This window comes from Drosophila yakuba, chromosome 3R (assembly GCF_016746365.2).
Source record: "Drosophila yakuba strain Tai18E2 chromosome 3R, Prin_Dyak_Tai18E2_2.1, whole genome shotgun sequence".
In the NCBI taxonomy this organism is placed as follows: Eukaryota; Metazoa; Arthropoda; class Insecta; order Diptera; family Drosophilidae; genus Drosophila; species Drosophila yakuba.
In genome coordinates, this window is record NC_052530.2 from 9601472 (window position 1) to 9616878 (window position 15407).

Consider the following 15407-nt stretch of genomic DNA (forward strand, 5'->3'; position numbering starts at 1 on the left):
TGCGTGTTTCTAGCATTACTATTATACAAACATCATCCTTATTTTACAGCTTTAAACAAGAGCACCCCGTCTGCTTTTTAAAACGCCACCCTATCCCCCAAAGGCTTGAAGTGCTGTTTACATATGACAGCAGGAGTATCGTGTTTGGTACCTCCTCAACTCTTTCGATTCTATTCCAATGCCATTCAATCGAAGTCAGGCACACAGGGCTTTATCTCCTCTTCCCCGCTCCCCGCTCCATCGACCTCCGCGACAGCCACCCCAGATGAAGGCAAACAATTCGATGGCGGTAATCAATCTTCCTTCACTCTCTGCCAGCTGACAGCTCCGTGGTGTAGAGTCAAATTGCGATCTTTGTTTGTGCCGGGTCCGGGTTTCGGCCAGGACAGAGGACGGAGGACAGCGGACCGGAGCATGGAGACCGTACTGCGAGAAGCTGACACTCGGCATTGGCATGCCAAAACACTCGAAGAAATATTAAATGAAATGGTTACTCGCATAAATAAGACAACTGTTAGTTATTAATATTTAACAAACATGCACATATATTTACTTACTTATTGCACTTATATTTTTTTCGGTTATATTTTTATAAATATATCAAAGATTATTTCCAGATGCTTAACAATACAGACAAATAAAACAAATCTTACCACTTAATGTTATGCTAACTTCACAGTTTTAAATTATCCAGCAAAAAGATAGAGTATATGTCTACCATGGCGTTCATTTTTGTTTTTAATGGTATGATTTGAATGTAATTTACTTATTTATGAACGCAAATGGATAAATGGATCCTTATCTGGCTACTTACAAGTATACATTACGCTTATCTCCTACATAAAAAATGAATAACAAAATCTTTTATAAACGTAAGCGTGTCAGCTCCCCAACTACAGCGATGCTTCATTTGGGACCAAGGTGTACATATATTAATCAAGCCCGAGAGATTAGAACTATCAATGTTTCCATTCAAAATATCGTTAACAAAGAGCAGCTCAGCTATCGAACGACGATCCTCCTATGGACGAGACATCAATGACTGAAATTAGATGGACGGGGAGCAGAGAAATGAGGAAAGCCGTTCAGTTCTCTTTATATGCAAGGGCTCCAAATAATTGAAGCATATTCCACCCTAGAACGGAAGAAAGCAGATTACAGAGTAGTCTGCCCATATCCGTCCGCCTGTCTGTCCGTCCGTATGAAATTTCTAAGTCGCCCATAAACCGTCCAAAACAATCCCAAACTTTATAAATTTTCAATTTTTTTAAAATTTAATTTTTTGTTTTTCCCAATTTCTACTGATAATCAGAAAATTAAATTTCTCGTTCGCACTTCCACTAGTTGAGTAACGGGTATCTTAAAGACGGGGAGCTCGACCAAAGCATTCTCTCTTGGTTTAGTTTAACTAAGCAAAAATCAAAAATAAAATTTGCTGGATTATTTTCAGTGCAGATACGGAAGCACGGGCTTCCAGAGGGTGGAGCACAAACTGGGGGTTGACTGTTCCATTTATGCGTGTCAAAGGTTGCGTGGCACAGCGGAGGGCGACAGATTGAAGCAGAGGCAGGCGACACAAATGTTGTACTTGTCACGGTTGTTGCGGTAGTTGCATCTTGTTCTTGGATGGGTGTGGGGGGCTTTGGGGGCAAGGTGTGGGTGGGTGTTGGAGCTAAGGGGAAACGCAAACGGGTCGTCCCAAAATTCTTATCCACTCATTAATCCCTTCCATTGAACGATATTATCTGACAGTTATGTCTCCATTTTATTGCATCTGAACAATAGATGAAATGCTATATATAAGCATAAAGCGCATCAATCAATTGTTTTCCGCAACTCATGGAATGTTTTTACTGGTAGTTTTATGTCAAGCAATCGAGTAAAAATATTTCAATTAGAAATACATTAAGCCACAGTTGAATACGATAAGATCAAAATAATTAACTATTATAGCCATGACAGACCATACGAAAATAATATTATTTAAGTGTACCAATCGTTGAAGGCCGTTTTTATATATTCAATTCACATATTTCAAATTATTTAATGATGCCCAAGTTGTTTATGAGAGGTTGCCACTTCGGCTTTGGTAATAGCAAAACTTTATCGATAATGAAATTTTACAAGTTTCTATTATTGGCATAATCAAATAACTAATAAAAAGACACGACTCTGTGACAGCTGACGATGAAATATTGTTCCCAAAACAGAGCAAATCTAATATGATCCGAGTGTCCTCATCTCCTTTCCATGTGACACAACACGCTGGCCGAGATGGAAAAGCTGCAGGAAATTTCAATATGCTGGAAATCACTTTATGATGTGATGACACCAATTTATCTGAGCTCACTGAGGAGCAGAGGGGCCTGTCGTCGTGACCGCAAAATTGTTCGACCAAATGGCTTGCACGTTGGCTTCACATCTTAACCATGCATAAAATGCCTGACTAAATTAATATAAATGATAAAGTGACTTGCAGTCTTGTTTTAAATAATATATTTTGAAACATAAACTAAAAACTATTGAAATCAATTTAGCCTTTCCGAAAATGGGACGGACGTAGATAGTGACAAAATGGAGAATCAACACTCTTAAGGATCATCTGATAGGATACTCGGGACTACAATCTTGCCTGAGAGATTTTTCGGACTTTTAGCTTACATAAGTCCGGACGATCGTAAATCTGTGCTATATAGTATAGTACGTAGCTCGGGGGATATGGCCGATTTTATAGCGGGTGATTGGATTAGCTTGAAGTGACACTTTCTTTACAATCAGGGATCAGGCTCGGATCGGATAGGATCGCTTACTCTTGCTAAGCAGGTAGCTCAACCCTTAAATATTCATAACTGAAGCGGAAAACCCCTGGAAAACCCAAAATCTTTCCCGTTCATGGCCAAACCATACCTAACCGCGTTATTGGGTCTCGAAGGCATGCAAAAGCTGCAGGTATGCAAGTTGGTTATCTCAGTGGACCATTTTTAAGATTCTAGCCAACGTGAACTTACAACACACTTAATGACTATTAAAAAAAGACCCTTAGGTCATTCGTTTATTAAGTTTCTTAAAAACATTGAGGTATGTTTTTTTATTTGGTTTAACAAGTTTCAAGTTTAAGCTATTAATGCGCTGGTTACTAAATTTATATTATTATATTACATTTAAAATCGTCTGATTAATATTTCTAGACTTGCCCATGTTTAAGAAGGCTCGAAACGCGACTCCCGCCGCCACGTGTGACGCTATTTAGAAGTACCTCGCATTCTCTGGAGCCTGGAACTCACCTTGAGCCGGAGCCTGGCTCAAAAGGACGCGACATTAACCAGCCCAGACCAGCCGTCTGTGAATTTAGTGTGTCGCAGGCGGGACAGGTAGGAGACAATCCGATCCGTCACGACTCGCTTCTGAGGTATATAAGGATATCAGGACATTCTAAAGGTATCTAGTTAAAAAACATAGTTCAAAGCGAACAGAAGCAAACAAATCGCGCTCTTCAGGAAAAAATGTTTGCCTTCCAAAGCGAAAACTATTTTGTGGACAACTGCTCAGTCAGTGATTTTGTGGTGGGTTCTATAAAAATGACTGTGTATTTAAATCAAAACTAATCGTAAATTCATCAACATATTTATAGATGTATCCTTGCGTGGACCTCAACGTAGAAGCAGCTCCCATTGCATCAACAAAGTCCTCGGAGAAATCGAAGAGATCTCGCACGGCATTCAGCAGCCATCAGCTAATCGAACTTGAAAGGGAGTTCCATCTCAACAAATATTTAGCCCGAACCAGGCGAATCGAAATATCCCAGCGTTTAGCACTCACAGAGAGACAGGTTAAGATCTGGTTCCAAAATCGACGAATGAAACTCAAAAAGTCGACCAATAGGAAAGGTGCCTTTGGAGCTCCGACAACATCTATTTCGCCTTCTTCCCAATCGAGCGAAGATCTTCTGGAGAACGAGCAGATCGTGGAGCGCCTCCTTAAATATGCAAGCACAAATCTTGAAACAGCTCCACTGCGGCAGGATGATCGCGGTGTCCTACAGGATGGTCAAATTACACCACCCCATCAGAGCTACGACTACCTCCATGAATTTTGTCCTGAGCCAATAGATGTTCTCCAACTGCACTTCAACGAATTCGATTCAGGCTGGGCGAGTACTTTGCTGAGTCTTGAGTCAACAATCCCTGTCACAGAAAACCTAATTGAACCTTATATACAGGATCAGCCAATGCTACAGAATTTCTGCTGGGACTCGAATAGTTCTTCTGCTTCATCGGAAGATATTTTGGATGTTGACTATGACTTCATTCAAAATTTGTTGAATTTTTAAATATATATTTAAGTATACGTTAAGACAACTGTATATACCTATATTGTTTTATACTAGTAATATCTTTCTGTGACTTTTATATTATTAATTATTTTGGATGAAATAAAATGTATCGTAACTAATGTGAGCATGTATTTCATTAATATTCTGCTTGTGCACACGCACAAGCAGTAAAACTGGCGGTAATCATTTCCATTTTCAAAATTCCCAGCACATGACCTTTATTAATTATGTCTAGAATAATATAAAAGAGGAACAAACTTAATCTCAACAAAATTCTATATTTGTGGACAATACAGTTGAAAAATTAAATTACCTATATAACCTAGTCAATCATTTTGTCATTCTCGATTGTTTTAACAAATAATTAGTGCACACTGTTTTAAAGTATATACTTTTTAAGGGTATCTCGTAATTTTGGCATAATGACCCATATCGCCGTATTCCTAAACGTAAATACCAAATCAAGAATTTTCTGCTGATACAAGAACTTAAAAACATTGACAGGAATTCCAGAAGTTTGTAACATTGCTATATTTACAATATACAAATTTAATATATAAAAAACCCCTTTTGCCAAGATCAAACTTTTTCGATATATGTATAATGCGTACAACTAGCCTCTTCTTTGTTTTCATAAAAGATATTAGTTCGACTTCAAAATTAATAAATACATTGGAAAGTGACAGTTTCTTCATAGGATTCCGGACAGGTGATGATTTCATAAAAGATATTAGTTCGACTTCAAAATTAATAAATACATTGGAAAGCGACAGTTTCCTCATAGGATTCCGGACAGGTGATGGGTAACATTTTTTGTACTTCTGGATTTTAAAAAGCAGATTTTTACTTTATTACCGGTAATGAAATATTTTTAAATTGTTGTATACAAAGCAATAAATATTCCATTAATTAAGTCATTACTCTTGATATATATATGTTCGAGCGAACAATAGAAACATGAAAAGATGGTAAGATAGGCATAGAATATCATCATACATTTTTACGAACTGTATAATAAATTTCTTTTTTTATCATAAGTTTAAGATATTAATATGTTCGTCACCACTGTTTTAAAATATATTTATACATTAGTTGTAATGGCCTTGGCTTGTTATTTTAATATGCTTCTTCAAAGTTTCAATCTTTTAAACACATTTTTTTTCACATTTTTAAATAATCTCCTGGTGCGATTCGTCATTAGGTAGACTGCCGATAGCTCCCTTCTATATCTGTCATGCAACTTTTGTGGCAGAGCCCCGAAGTACGAACATCCCCAGCTGCAGTGGAATAATGTGGCAATATTTTTACACCTGTAGTGACACCCGTGTGCATTAATATTTGAGAATCCGAGAATCCGCACATAATTACGAACTCTTGTCGCCGACTGCGCGGAGTGGATTGGAGATTGGAGAATGTGGCAAAAAGAGGGCGAAAAAGTGGCCAAAAGGCAAAAAGCAATGCCACCAAGATTGACATTGATGGTTAGACAAGAAGAGGCGCCCAAAACAAAAAGAGCGATGAGCAAAGCAAAATGTCAAAAATACCCATACCCGAAAGCCAAAAAAGCCGGAGAGCGAGAAACTCGCTACTATGGCTTTTTCTTCTCATTTTTTAGCGGCTGCGGAATTTGTAAATAACAAAAACCAAATAAATTCCGGCGCAAGCAACACGTTCGCGTTGGAAGTAGAAAAAAGCGAGTAAGGCAGCAAACGCCGCGGAAATGATGGCCCAAGATACAGGGGTTCCCGAGCTACACGACCGCAAAGATACAAAACTAACTGCAGAGCCGGCCAATCAGAGCGCCGGAGACTTGTGCGCCGGTGTGCGTGAACTCCACCCCCTGGGCTCTGCGCGTAATGGCTATGGTAACCAGTTTCCAGATGGAACCGCGCATGTGCCGACCAGGAAAAAGCGTGATGGATGCGGTGGCTGTCGCTTAGGCCACTCCTTGATACTGGCTCCCAAAATCCCAGTTCAGTGCGTTCGGTGCTATTGGATGGAATGGTTGTTGGTTGCTCTCTAGCTCTCGGGAACCGCACGAAGCTCCCCAGAAGCCCAGAAGCTCTGTCTCGCTCTAGCTTTTGCTCGAAATCGGTTCGGTATCTAAAGAACAATATTTTTTATAATGACAGCTACAAATATAGTTCAGTTACTTTTAAAACTAAAAAGTAATTTTAATAAACAATATATATAAATAACGAGTTGAAACCTAAAGATTAACGATATGGTTGAGAAGCACTTCACGAAACCCTGGAAAACCGGTTCTGTGCACCTCTTGAACGCCAGAGAGGGACAGCTAGTGCCCACATGTGTGTGAGTGCGAGTGGAGAAAACTATCTCAGACGAATTGCAACGACTTAGTGTATGTTCGTGTGTGGCCATTGCAGCGATCGCAGCGACTTGACAAAACTCTACAAAGTCAACACATTCCGCATACGCACCGTTGTACAGCGCGTCTTGCACTATCGTAGTTATCGCCGTCGTTTCGTCGGTTGTGTTGGCATTTTGCGTCGCCATGGCTGCCAAAAGGTGTGTGTCGATGTCGACCTGAAAGCGAAAAACGAACTCCAAACACCACTTGACGGTTGAGCAAACACAACGGTGGCCATATTTACATCCCAATCTGGATTCCAAGCTCGTCGTCGTCGCGGTTGTCGCCTCTTTTCGCGGCCCACAGATAAGCCCTGACACACTAAAGTTCTACGCAAAACCCGCATCGCGAAAGTTGTGCCGGTTGAAACGAAAAAAATAAACAAAAAGTTAAGCCAGTTACTATGAGCGAGTGCAGACAATAGTGAAAACTGTGACTCAAGTGATACCGGTGAAATTTGCATAAAGAACGCATATGTCAACATAGGAGGACAAATTTGGAATACTGTGGTCTGTAAATGATCAACTTAATATGGTACGAAATGCTGTTATACATATTTCTTGGCTAAATCTACAAAAAAAGTGCTTTCTTTGAAGGCCCAAGAAAATCAAAGCGTGCCATTAATTTGAATTTATATTTAAAATCTATAATTGGTGGAATTGGCATAGGAAATGAATTATACATTATTGCTTAGATGAGGATATATTAAAGCTTTATAACTTTTACTGTTCAAAATATGTAATATTATTTGCTGGCTATAAAACCTTTATAAATACTAGTATATTTGTATCTGCAGACCAAGCCAATTTAAGAAGTTTTTTTTTCAGTCGAGTAGTTTACCAGTTCCATTTTCCATTTCTTTAAAATCGTTAAAAATTTGATTGGAAGCAGCAAAATGTCAATCCGAATTAGACGCACAAAAGTGAAAGTGAAATGGTGAATTTTCGGCACAACACGCTGACTTTTCTTGCTTAGAAATTATTACTTTCCTTGGAGGTTTGCAACAGACTAAAATAAAATCTAAAAATCTGGTATAAAACTGAAACTTTGTTTAAAATATGAAAGTATGAGTACATGTATGCGAAAGTAGGAAAAAAGATATTTCGAAAGACTAAATAAAATCTAAATTGGTTTAAGTAATTAGGAAATTGTCAAGTTTTTTACATTTAAAATGTGAAAAATTGGATCGCTGCATTTTGGAAAATTTCTAAATCTGTTTTGCAAAATATTATATTCTACGTTAGAATATTAGAAATTATTAAATTGTTTTTAAAACATCAATTTTAGGTTTAGCTTATTTATTTGGTATAATTTGTTTGGTATCATATTTGTTTGGTATAATTTTTATTTAAATGTATATGAACATATATTAGTAAAGTATAAACATTATATTGAAAGTAAACAGAGCTTGTTCAAACACATTAGTTTTTCAACTTTGATTATTAAAACCAATGTTTTCAGTTTCTAAAAACTTAATCCTGATAAAATTGATATGAAATTACAAAAATGTCTTTTCTTTCCAGGTTTCCCAGCTTAAAAATATTTAAAATTCTTAGGAATTAAAATAGAAAGAATCTAAATTCAGAAAAATTAAACCCAAGCCATGCAAGAAGTCTGCAGTACCCTGGACACTACCTCGATGGGCACCCAAATCAAATCGGAATCTCCGCTGAATCCGCTGCAGGTGCAAACTGGACAGACGTCCCTGCCAGTGGGTGGTTGCGGTGGTGCGGCCGTCGTTGGTGGTGTGGGTGGCGTGGGAGTGGGTGTGGGTGTTGGTCAGCCCGGAATCGGCCAGCAGGGGGTGCCACCTGTGCCGGCGGTACTCATGGTCAACAAGATGACCCCGAACTGTGATAAACGGAGCACGGACACGGCCTATTGGATGACAGCATCCGAGGGCGGGTTCATCAATTCGCAGCCATCGATGGCTGAGTTCCTCAACCACCTGAGTCCGGAGAGTCCCAAAATTGGAACACCTGTTGGATCCGGCACCATCGGCGGAGTGGGCGTCAACGTGAACGTCAATGTCGGCGTCGGATATCCGGTTGGCGTTGTCCCTCAAACGCCGGATGGAATGGACTCTGTGCCGGAGTATCCCTGGATGAAGGAGAAGAAGACATCCCGAAAAAGCAGCAACAACAACAATCAGGGTAAGTCCATACGCACTTTACACTGGGATAATCACAAGGAACTTAACTTGATAAACCATGTCAATTCAAAGCTCATTTTTTGAAATATTGAATTTCAAAAATTAAGTAAAATACCAGCTTTTTTTTAGACCTTTTTCTATAATTGTCTTGTCTTATCTTATCTTATCCCGACCACTTTTTCTTGCCGCGCACTGTCTGATGAAATGCGAAATTGTCATTAATCACGAAATCAATGCAATTTACCTTGCATCAAATGGGGCGCAGCATGGCGGCGCCTTCGCCACTTCCCGTCCAGAAAGACAGGGCCAGAACTCTATGTCCGTACTGCCCGATCCCTATCCCGATCCCAACCCCAATCCTCCCTACACCTTTTCCACGCCACTCGATCACGCACCGAGAAGGTTCGGCTCCTTTGATGGACTGCTCGGTCTGTGCCGGCAAAGATCTGTTATTTGCGATCATTTGTAACAATTTTCGAGAGCAGAGCGGACCAAGCTGGAAATGTTTCATTTATTTCCCTTCGCTTCGACTTGAGTCGAATGTGTCGATTTCATTTGCGCAAGAAATACGAAAAGCGACGAGCAGAGTACAAAATAAAAAAAATACAAAAATACAAAAACTACGGCTGGGCCAGGGATCGAGGCAGCCGCTTTTAAAATAAATGAGGTATCAAGGTTGTCCGACCATACGTTTTCCTGTCCGACTTGCCCAAAAACCGGGCCCCTTTCCTCAGAGCGATTGCAACCTGTTATTTGGGTTCATTTGTCAAAATATTTTTTCCTGTCCCCCTTTTTTTGCCTTCGATCGAGGTGACTGTGGATGTCGAGGGAATGCCGTGTTGCACGTTGCACGTTGCACGTTGCAATTGCAAGCCCCTGCGCCGCTGGCGATGTTTTAGCAGAGAAAATACAAATTTCACGTCGGTTGCTGCACCATTTTAAACCAGTGCCTCCAATTCGCCATCTTAGCGTTCTCTTGCCAAGGGAGACATACAACAGGGGCAGGAAAAAGTCTGCAATACGGGGAAAATAGTTTCAATTTATCATTTATTTCTGACACAAGTCGAGTAAAGGCTTTAATAATGCAATAAAACTAACACTTTGTGAGGAAATCGTACATTCAGTTAAATATTTACAAAATACACTGTGTTAGCATATGATTTAAACTTATAATTGCAGTACTTCAAGATCTTCCAATTCCTGAAAGTTGAGATCGTCTTCCTGACTCCAGAAGAATAAATCCATTAAACTATTCTTTGTATATCGTTTTATTGCTTTGTTACATCATTACCGTATAGGTAATAGTTCTAGGCCAGCAGCTGAAACAATAATTTGTAACACAATAGTTTAGGTTTTTAATGTAAAATCAAGAATACAAGTCCGTTTTAATTAACCTGAACACTAGCCCAGTAACCAAATCGAATGTTTGTGCGAGCGGAAAGTGTTTACCGCCTTGAACTAATGCATTGCCAATTAATATTGACCGCACTCAGCAACCACATATCCAGTTGACAAATGAGCAGGACTAATCCCCTGGATATTGTGTGTAAGAGTGTGTTTAACCGCCAAATCCCAACACGTGGCCAGTGCGGACTGGCAAATGGAACCGTCAAGGAACTCCCCAGAGGGGAGAAATCTTTCTCCTCGTCCGGGTCCGGGTCTCTGGTTGGCTCCGGTTTCCCGGAGTGAAAGTGAGCCAATAAATAGCGTGAAGCATTCCGAAGCGCCGTTGAAGGGTCAATACATCTTTCACCCGCTCCCCAGCACAATATATGTATGTATGTACATATGTATGCACGCCGGGTCGAAAAGCAAAGGGACGACATGCTGAGCGATATGGATTACAAATGATGTTGTAAATGTCCGTCCGTCGACCATTTGTTTATCTCAGTGTGCGAGCGGGCTAGAGTGTTTGTGTTGGTTTAACAGTTTAATTTGTTAACGTTGTCAAATTAATTCCTTGTCAAGTGGTAATCGATCTAAATGATTCTCAGGTCGGCGGATCTGTGAATGGGAAAAAGGTAGTTCGTTGCTAAAGATCGCGATTCGAACTATCTAGCATCAAAGATAGATGCTATGCATTTTTAAGTAAGAATTTTTATATTTCCTGCTATTTTCGATGCATAAACTTAAAGTTGAAGTGTTATATACTCTCAACAAAATAGGGACTTCTGAGCCGTATAATTTGATGCCAAATTTTTTAAATTTCGTTTCCTGGCTGAAATACCAATTTGAATCCGTGCACCTCCACCCTCTTTGCCAGCTCACATTGTCTACCGCAAATTGTTTGCAACGCATCCTGAATTTTAATATGTGCGGCGTATTGCGGGTGAAGTCACTTCGCAGAATGGGTTGCACGAGTTGAAAGATATTCAAATCTGGAATTGTTTTGTTAGCCTGTTTACATGCACACAAAGGGGAAGCAATAAAACTTCCGCTTAGTATCAAGTGTTAATTAGGCGTAATGAACTGCAAGAAAAGTTTGTAACTGTCGAGCAACATGTTCGCGTTCTTCCAAGTATCTGCGAGATACGCGAACGGATCTCCCCAGGACACTGAGGTACTTCCACTGAAAGGAGCGGCTTTGTTGTTCTTGTTGGTAAACCAATAAAAAACAATTTGACTTCGTTGGCCCTGGCTATTGAGAGGCGGCAATCCATTCGAAGCGCCATCTGTAACATCAACCCCGCGACCATATGTTGCTCCATTGAGAAGAGAAGCAGTTCATCCTTGTCCTGCCTGATTTCGTGGGTGGAAGGACGGAAGAGTATAAAAAATGCGTGCGACACGACTCAAAACTTACCCCCCGAGGATTACGATTATAACAAACCATTTATCATAATATTTATGTTGATGCGATGTACTTTTTCTCAATGAAGGTCTCAAAGTCCGCCAGGGTCAGAAAAAAGCGGAGGACAGGGCCAGGTTCGCGGTGCCTTTTATTAATTTTATTTATGACGAGTCATTCGCACATTTATAATTTTAACCTTTACAGTTGAATTCATTCAAAACGAATTCGGCGCGAATGTGAAAAAAGCTGGGGAGCGATAAATATTCCGTAGTCCTTCATTCAGAATGCTCTAAGAAAATTCACGAACAAAATTCAGGGGGATGAAATGTTTTCATGATACTCTGATATTGATATCCCACGATTAGGTGGTCGACATTAACAAGATTATATTCACAGACAAAATATGTGGTATAAAATTAAATAATTTCATTAATTTCAATATTTGTTTTGGTAGTATTTGATAACTCACTAAAAACTAATATATTTAAATAAAACTTGGGATTTTAATGGAGCCTATCAACCCAGCGATGTTTAATTATACCATAAAAATATAATGCTTTTACTATTTATCTGATGAATGAGAGTTGAGATCATACCCATGTTTTATTATTGAGAACTTCACGCCCAAAACAAAATTAAAGTCATTTAACCAGAGCACTTCTCGTGGATAACTGTCTCTAAAAGGTAAAATCATGTCGCCGAGCATTAAATTAATTGGCGGTCGCCAAATAATTTTTGAGCACTAATTACGCGTCAAACGATGAAAAACTTTCAGGGCCAACGAAAAGGCTCCATTCACGGACTTCAATCTTTTGGGAAAGAAGGCCGATTTCGGGTCGCTCAATTAATTGTTACGACTTTATTATGGAGATAAGTGCACGGCGTCCTGGGCAGAACAAACAAAGGGTTCTAATTGGCCCACCGCAGCCAGGATAATGTCTGCCAGACGTTTACGCCCCAGAGGTTTTTTCATATTTTTCTTTCGCTTTTCCCTGCCTTTCCCTTTCCAACATGACTCTGAAAAAATCTGTTACAATTAGTTAAGCCTGTGCCGGCGGCTGGCTCAAGTAAATTTTAAGATTATTATTCTCTGCCACATTTTTGGATAGCTTTTTTCTGCGCTTCTATCTGCAAACTGATTTGTCATTATTTTTAAAGAGAAAAGGGACCGCGAAATTATCATAGAATATTTGACCACAATGCTTAACATGTTTTCTAGAAATTGTGTTCTTTGAAGTGGGGAAATAAAAGTGCTAAATGTTCCTAAACAAAATCTTTACCGGCAACAATACGAATTTAGAAACCCTAATGTCAAATATCTTAAATCAGAATAAGGGTCTAAATTAGTCTTATATTGCAAGCATAAAAATAATGTAGACCCTGTCAGTCTTATTACCAAAGGAGAGTTTTGTAATCTAATACTAAGTAATAATAGACCACATAATAATTTGGGCAAATCAATATCCTACCCAACTCACTGCCGGTTTTCTTTAATTTACTCCGAATTTGGTCATTTGAGGTTTCCCCTAAAAACTTTGACATTAACCAATATCGATTTAATTTTATTTCCACTCATTTAGCTAAAAGCGTTTCAGTAAGAATGGAAATATTTGCCCGGGATTAAATTAAAAAAAAACTGGAAAAAAAAAGTTGAAAATGGGGAAAAGTGGAGGAGAGAAGCATTTTATGGAATGAATGCACTGACACTCTGGCCTCGCCTTGGAAAATTTGAATACATTACAGAGGGTTTAGAACTCCCTGCAAATAAACCGCCGGAGCCGCCCCCATCTCAAAGCCAGGACACCACCCTGGCCCCTCCCCTTTTCAGCCAGGACCACGGCATGACAATGACACAAAAGCCGCGCACTTAATCGCCGCGGATCACATTCCGTAAAACCGCGACGATAAAATTTTTTACGCTTCATTCTTGTGTACTTAGTGGAATGGAAGGGAGACCACCAACCACTTTACTTTACCACCCATGGTGGCTGACCCGCCTGTCCGCAATATCGCTGGAGACGTCTCTGTCCAGTTTCCCGCTTACCAGAAAATCAGATCTGAAATTATTTCAATTTGTACGCGATTTATTTTTATGTCTTTTTTTAGAGAGCCCTCCTTCTCATCAGCAGAGACCCGAGTTTAAACGATTTGTAAACATTTGAATTGGATTTTCGGCCATAAAAATGGCTTGTTTGCGACCATAACGAAAAGACTGGGCTAAGTTGTCGGCATTAGTGCTATCATAAGTAGGCGAAGTACACCTATATATTTCCGTAACTCAATCCACGCTAATCGCACTGCATTCCGCTTCACTGAAGTCGCTGGGGGGCCGATTGGTTGCGGTCACTGAGGTGGGGGACGTTCCTAACAACTATAATAAATTAATAAATTACCAAGTTTTTGCATAAAACACAGTTTTACTTATCAATGAGCCAAGCCAACTGCAGTAATTACTAGCCAGGCTCAGTCGAGGGTGTTGCCAAAGACAAATGACTGTAAAAATGTAAAGCTCAGCTCAGGCAGTAAATGTCATAAATTATCATCACGCACCAAGTGATTGCCGACTACCGATTTTGACTTCTGGCTTCTGCGTTGCGCTCTGGTGGGTTGCATAAGCAAAGCAAGTCAAGTATATTTTAAAGCTTTTATATAAAAAAGCGGAGTTCAATGATGCCAAGCCTTTTACTTACCATTTGATTTAAAAATCGAGCAAGCATTTACGATTAACATTTTGGCAGATATCTACCATTTCTATTTACAAAAAGTCAACACCTCTTTAATAATTAACTAATAAACTAACTAACAGAACTAACTCTTGGAAATGTGAATGTTTTAATTAAAGTATGAGCCCACATCTTCACGTACCAAAATCATTTCCTGTTGCATCTCCTTACCTTAGCTGTCAGCACTCGAAATAAGTATGAAAATGTTTCATTTATGACGAAATCCACCCACATGTTAAAGTTTTGATTAATGCTGCCGAATCTCGACACCGCAGTCCGTCACATGTAACGGCATTTAAAAGAGCGTGAAAAGTCAACTGGGAGGGGCGAAATCCTATCCGCACACGTGGTAGCCCAACTCCAGGCTAACCCCTGTAGCCCCTTTAACCCCTCGATGTGAGTGTGATTTAAATAAAACTAATGTTTGTGTGAAAATGGATTTTCTGTTTGTCATCGGCTGTTGACTTCCCCTGTGTTTTGTATGCAAGGGGCGAGCCGCAGGGCCAAAGGATTTCTTCCGTTCCTGTTCCTGGCCATATTCAAATTCGGCGCCAGCAGCAAACAGATTTAAATTCGCATACGCTTAGCACGTGAATGTGAATCCTTAAGGACGACGGGCAGGAAGAGCGAGAACGACGCCGCTTTCCGCCGAGTCATGCATCATATCTACAGCTGCGGAAGCCCCTGAGTTGGGAGGGGTTCGTCCTCGGGACAGGACGCGATTGGGTTGGGTTCAGCTTTGGGTTTTCAACGTGGCTAGGTGGGATTTGGAGTGGGGGTGGGATGAAACTGAAACTGAAACTGAATCGGAGAGCGCGCGTGGTTGACACGTGATTCCGGTGCTCGTAAATTTTCAAGAACTTCCCATTCTTTTTAGTGGTTCTTGTAGTTTTTAATTTGTGGCTTGTTGGGCGCTGTTAACAGTTATTATTTATGCGATGAGCGCGGAGAGATAGCAAAGTTATGGGATATCTATAGAGCGGATATTGCGTTAGCTACCTGTGATAAGGATTGCAAGTATCGCAGAACCAAGGCGC

The 15407-nt window shown here is 40.0% G+C and overlaps 1 protein-coding gene and 1 long non-coding RNA gene across 3 annotated transcripts in view; one reads left to right on the forward strand and one right to left on the reverse strand.

The window, feature by feature from the left end:
* Nucleotides 1–3630: 3630 nt before the first annotated feature.
* LOC120321920 lies at nucleotides 3631–6004 on the reverse strand. The gene is made up of 2 exons (XR_005561657.1): nucleotides 5706–6004; nucleotides 3631–5643 (listed from the first exon to the last, which is right to left on the reverse strand). It is a non-coding gene; the product is annotated as an uncharacterized LOC120321920 (long non-coding RNA).
* A 307-nt stretch (nucleotides 6005–6311) lies between these two features.
* Nucleotides 6312–15407, forward strand: part of LOC6536137 (homeotic protein proboscipedia) — a 32976-nt gene continuing 23880 nt past the window's right edge. For both annotated transcript variants that reach the window (XM_015192097.2, XM_002096702.3), the window contains exons 1-2: nucleotides 6312–7238; nucleotides 8228–8857. In XM_015192097.2, coding sequence (XP_015047583.1) covers nucleotides 8308–8857 — 550 coding nt within the window. In that variant the 5' untranslated portion in view covers nucleotides 6312–7238; nucleotides 8228–8307. The remainder of the gene's footprint in view (nucleotides 7239–8227; nucleotides 8858–15407) is intronic.